This window comes from Salmo trutta, chromosome 30 (assembly GCF_901001165.1).
Source record: "Salmo trutta chromosome 30, fSalTru1.1, whole genome shotgun sequence".
Taxonomy (NCBI): domain Eukaryota; kingdom Metazoa; phylum Chordata; class Actinopteri; order Salmoniformes; family Salmonidae; genus Salmo; species Salmo trutta.
Window position 1 is genome coordinate 32500484 of NC_042986.1, and position 4593 is coordinate 32505076.

The window sequence follows — 4593 nt, forward strand, 5'->3', positions numbered from 1 at the left end:
GGCAACAGCTCATTGAAAAGTCAAATGAAAAGGCTTGCATGTCTTCAAAATAGGCTACAAAACAACGTCCCAATGCATGTGAATGGTTACTTTGTCATTATTGAATCTTACATTTTACTCCTGGTTTGAAATTATTTAGTTATTTTGTGCCTTTAAAGGGGTTTACACGCTATGCGTGCGTAAAGGTTAAAATATAATACCGTAAAACACTTTTCACCAAAAACATCATCAAGTTGTTATGGATCCTTATGTATGCAGATCACTTTATTCTCTCTGTTCACTCAATGTAAACTGGGAGATAATTGCCGTAGAAGAGGGGAATTATGCCTAAAACGTGGGCTGTTAAACGATAACATGCCATTGGTTCTCCTAAGTGAAGGCATTCAGCTCTTCACTCCCTCTCTACCCTTTCTCACCCCCTCCTTCCTAGCTGTCAGAAAGAGCGCTCCGCTCTCCCCCCCTCTCCTCCCCTCTCCTCCTACCTCTCTCCTCCTTTATTCTAATCCAGAGAATAAACCGCTCCCTATTGGAGAGAGGCAGGCAAGGGGACCTGCCTTCCAGCCTGACGTCACAGTGCGCTATAAGCATAAAGTGCTGGCAGGCAGTCAGCGCAGTCTGCTGAATACTCGAGAGTGAGTGTGTCAGGAAGGAAAGGAGAGCTCAAATCTCTGCGGTGCAGAGCTGGAAGGCTGCTTCTCCAAGCAAAAAAAACAGACTCCATAGTCTCATCTACTTCTTCTTTTCCTGGCGAAAACAAGGACTATACCTTATATCTACAACGTTGACGAGGACAGGACAGGAGCCTGCGTCAACGACAACTCGGTATTATTTTATTCTTTTTATTTATGTGTTTATTTTTTAAGTTCATTTGTTCTGAAAGGACTGACGGTTTTCTTTTGCACTGAGACAAAATTATTTCTACATCTACTTCTCGTCTGTTGACCAGAGCCAGCTAGCAGAAAGAAGTAGGCTACATGACGAAAATTCCCATGTCGTTTGCAGTGCACTAGTCTCAAAGTTTGTTCCACTTGTTTTTAGTTTTCTACTTTTTTACCTCTCCGAACGGTGTTACATGCAACAGTACACGAGTCTGCAGCATTGGAGCAGTAGGAAAAACTACTGCATGAGACAAGCGAGTGGAGAAGAGACGCTCATTATTAACAAGTCTGTTTTCGCGACGCTGGCAACCACCTTCACCCATCTGCATCAGAGTCGCGGCAGCACCATGAGCGCAGAGCTGAGCATGGGCCCTGAGCTCCCCAACAGCCCTCTGGCTCTGGAATACGTCAACGACTTTGACCTAATGAAGTTCGACGTGAAGAAAGAAGGTCTGGCCGGGCTGGAACGCGCTGGGGTGCGCCAGTGCACTCGGCTCCAGCCCCAGGGCTCTGTGTCCTCCACCCCGATCAGCACACCATGTAGCTCGGTGCCCTCCTCGCCCAGCTTCAGCCCCACAGAGCAGAAGAACCATCTGGAGGAGCTGTACTGGATGCCCAACGGCGGGTATCACCAGCAGATCGATCCACAGACGCTCAGCCTGACCCCGGAGGACGCAGTGGAGGCCCTGATCGGAGCCACGGCCCACGGCCACCCCCCACCCCAGCACGTCCAGCAGCAGCTGCAGCAGGGCGCCTTCGATGGCTACAGAGGGCCTCACCAACACCACAACCATCATGGCCATCCCCAGCAGCACCATCATCCCTATGGGGGAGGCATCCCACACCACCCTGATGACCTTTCTGGACACCCGGGGGGGCTCAGCCACCCCCACACCCAGCACCACCACCACCACCACAGCCAGGACCCAGACAGCCCGTCCCCCGTCTCTCCAGACTCCCACCAAGCCCTCCACCACCACCGCCACCATCACCACCACGGCCACTCGGGCCAGGGGCACCATGGCTCAGGCAACGTGGAGGACCGCTTCTCTGACGACCAGCTGGTGTCCATGTCTGTGAGGGAGCTGAACAGACACCTGCGGGGATTCACCAAGGACGATGTCATCCGCCTCAAGCAGAAGAGGCGGACCCTGAAGAACCGGGGCTACGCACAGTCCTGCCGTTACAAGCGGGTGCAGCAGAAGCACGTGCTGGAGAATGAGAAGACTCATCTGATAGACCAGGTGGAGGCGCTCAAGGCGGAGATCAACCGGCTGGCACGCGAGAGGGACGCCTACAAACTCAAGTGCGAGAAACTGACGGGAACGGGAGCGAATAACGGGATCCGCGAGGCTGGGTCTAGGCCTACTAGTGACAACCCGTCATCCCCAGAGTTTTTCATGTGAGTTGTTATTATAGCTCTATTGACTCACCCCTACCCCACCACCAACTGATGCTGATGAACAAACAATAATAATCAAATACCCCTTCATATTTACTGTACTAATGACAGTCAACAACTATATTCATATTAGAAGAATAATCCATAAAATAATATTCTCATATCTAACCATCTCTCTCGATCCACGTGACAACTGAGATACAAAGAACAAGGTAGAATGTTGGGTCAACGCCGCGCATCTTTGTAGATTAGTTGCTTGTAGTGAATCTACTTTTTTTCATCTTCCTGAGAGAAGAGAGAAGCGGCGGGTGAACTTTCCTCTTTTTAGGCTATACTGCTTTTACTGTGTCTGATAGTGGGATGACCGCCCGACCTGGGCCTACACAACAAACAACGCAGAGAGAAGCGTTTTGAGACTCACATTCGACACTGGGCCTGAAAAAGGAAAAGAGAGTTGCTAAACAAGACTCCACATTATGCAAACTTTACTTCTGTCTACTTACATGTTATGCAACATCTCATTTGTTTATTGCCTGCTTGGTTATATTCGAATATATATTGAAACAAAAATCTGCATTAAAATATTAATCCTGCATGCTGGACATGTACGGTAATAATTTCTATTTTGTACTTTCTTTTTGTTTCTCGTGTATCTTAAGAGCATGTCGTTGATCTGCGCTTCTCCATAGTGTTGTGGGGTTTAGAGGAATGGAATGAGGACAGTAGGCCTTCTGTAGCCTTGTAAATATTACGCAACCGAAAAACTGCACACCAAGATCGAGGAGGCTGGTTTTTAACTTCTTTCTTTCTTTGAGTTGTGTTTTATTCTTTTTTCTTGTTGTTTGATTTTCATTTTGTGGGTATTGATTCAGAAATATGGGCATTTTGCAGTTGCATTTAAAGACAACAAACTTTGTATATTAAGTGCACTTTTTGGATAGCCTAATGATTTTTGTTTTACGTTTTCATTTTGAGTTTTGTACAGACCCCCTTGAAGGAAGACATACTATTATTCTATAATAATAATAATAATAAGACAAGATAGATGCAAGCTTAATAATAACCTTATGACACAATGGGATAATAGCTGTCAAAACAAACGCATAGCTAGAATATCAGCAGATGAGTGATGGTCCTTTGCGCACCACATTTACGCACCATGCATAACTTTGTGTTCTACTCCTAGGATGCATATAGGCTATAGTATATAAAAAACTGTTATTCCATTTCATTTCCGTCTGGTGCTGTAGTCAGCAGAGGTTTTCTTAGCCAGAAATGCCATTATGTTAACTATTGCGTAACCCTAACCCCATTATATAATGTGAAGAACAGGATAGTCACATAATTTCTCAACTTGATTAATGTATTTTATTGGGTGCAGCTGCATCGCATTAACAGTGATATACTATATATTTTGTACTCTTCCTCGGCAATATCAAGCATTTTTTAAAACATGTTCAACAACATTAACCATTTCAGGGGTTTTATGTACAATTAACAAGTATTTAGATTGCGCATGCGTTTCAAAATACGAAGTTTAAATATATTAATGCTATATGTTTTCCTGATTTTTTTTTTTGCTGCCGGTCAGTAAAAAAAAAGGATTCAGGTTGTGCAAAATCTCGAAATGAAAACTGTTGTGTATGTTATGTTATGTTATATGATATTATGTTTTCGTCTGTTGTATTATTATTTGGTGATTCTGGTTCTGCTGGCCAGATGCATATTAACGTTTTTATTTTAATGATTTAAATTAACAAACTGTCAGATCATATTGAATAAGCATGGTGCTTGCATTTAAAAAACTATTGTTGAAAAGTCATGCATTTAACAATCTCTTGGTTTGTTACTGATTCAACTGTGTTGAAATCAAATTGAAACTGCAGCAGCGGGTTGTTGTTTTGTTTTTAATTTCATGTATTTTGCGATGATGATGGGGATCAATTTTCAATCCTGTTTATATAAATAAGATACAAAAAAATATCTTAAATTTGAACTGTTATAGTTCCATTCAGGCTGGTTTCTGTTTCGTCTTATTTTTTGTTGTTGTTGGAAGAAATGGTTTCCTATTTTGCTTATTAAAGTCATTGAAATGGCAATTACCTTTCTCGGACTGTTTATTCTGTATACTCTCTCTCTCCCTTTTCTCCCCGAATTACGTCATGACCAAATTAACAGCAGGTCATGGCGGCAGGTAGGCTGGCGGTTAAGCGCCAGTAACCAAAATGTTGCTGGTTCAAATTCCCGAGCCGACAGGTGAAAAATCTGTCGCTGTGCCCTTGAGCAAGGCACTTAAACCTAAATGCTCCTTTA

The 4593-nt window shown here is 43.9% G+C and overlaps 1 protein-coding gene across 1 annotated transcript; it reads left to right on the top strand.

Moving 5' to 3' along the window:
* The first annotated feature begins 612 nt into the window (after nt 1–612).
* Nucleotides 613–4379, top strand: mafba (MAF bZIP transcription factor Ba). Its single transcript, XM_029723880.1, has one exon. It carries the CDS (start codon nt 1073–1075, stop codon nt 2282–2284), a length of 1212 nt encoding a protein of 403 aa, XP_029579740.1. The 5' UTR covers nt 613–1072; the 3' UTR covers nt 2285–4379.
* The last annotated feature ends 214 nt before the right edge of the window (nt 4380–4593 follow it).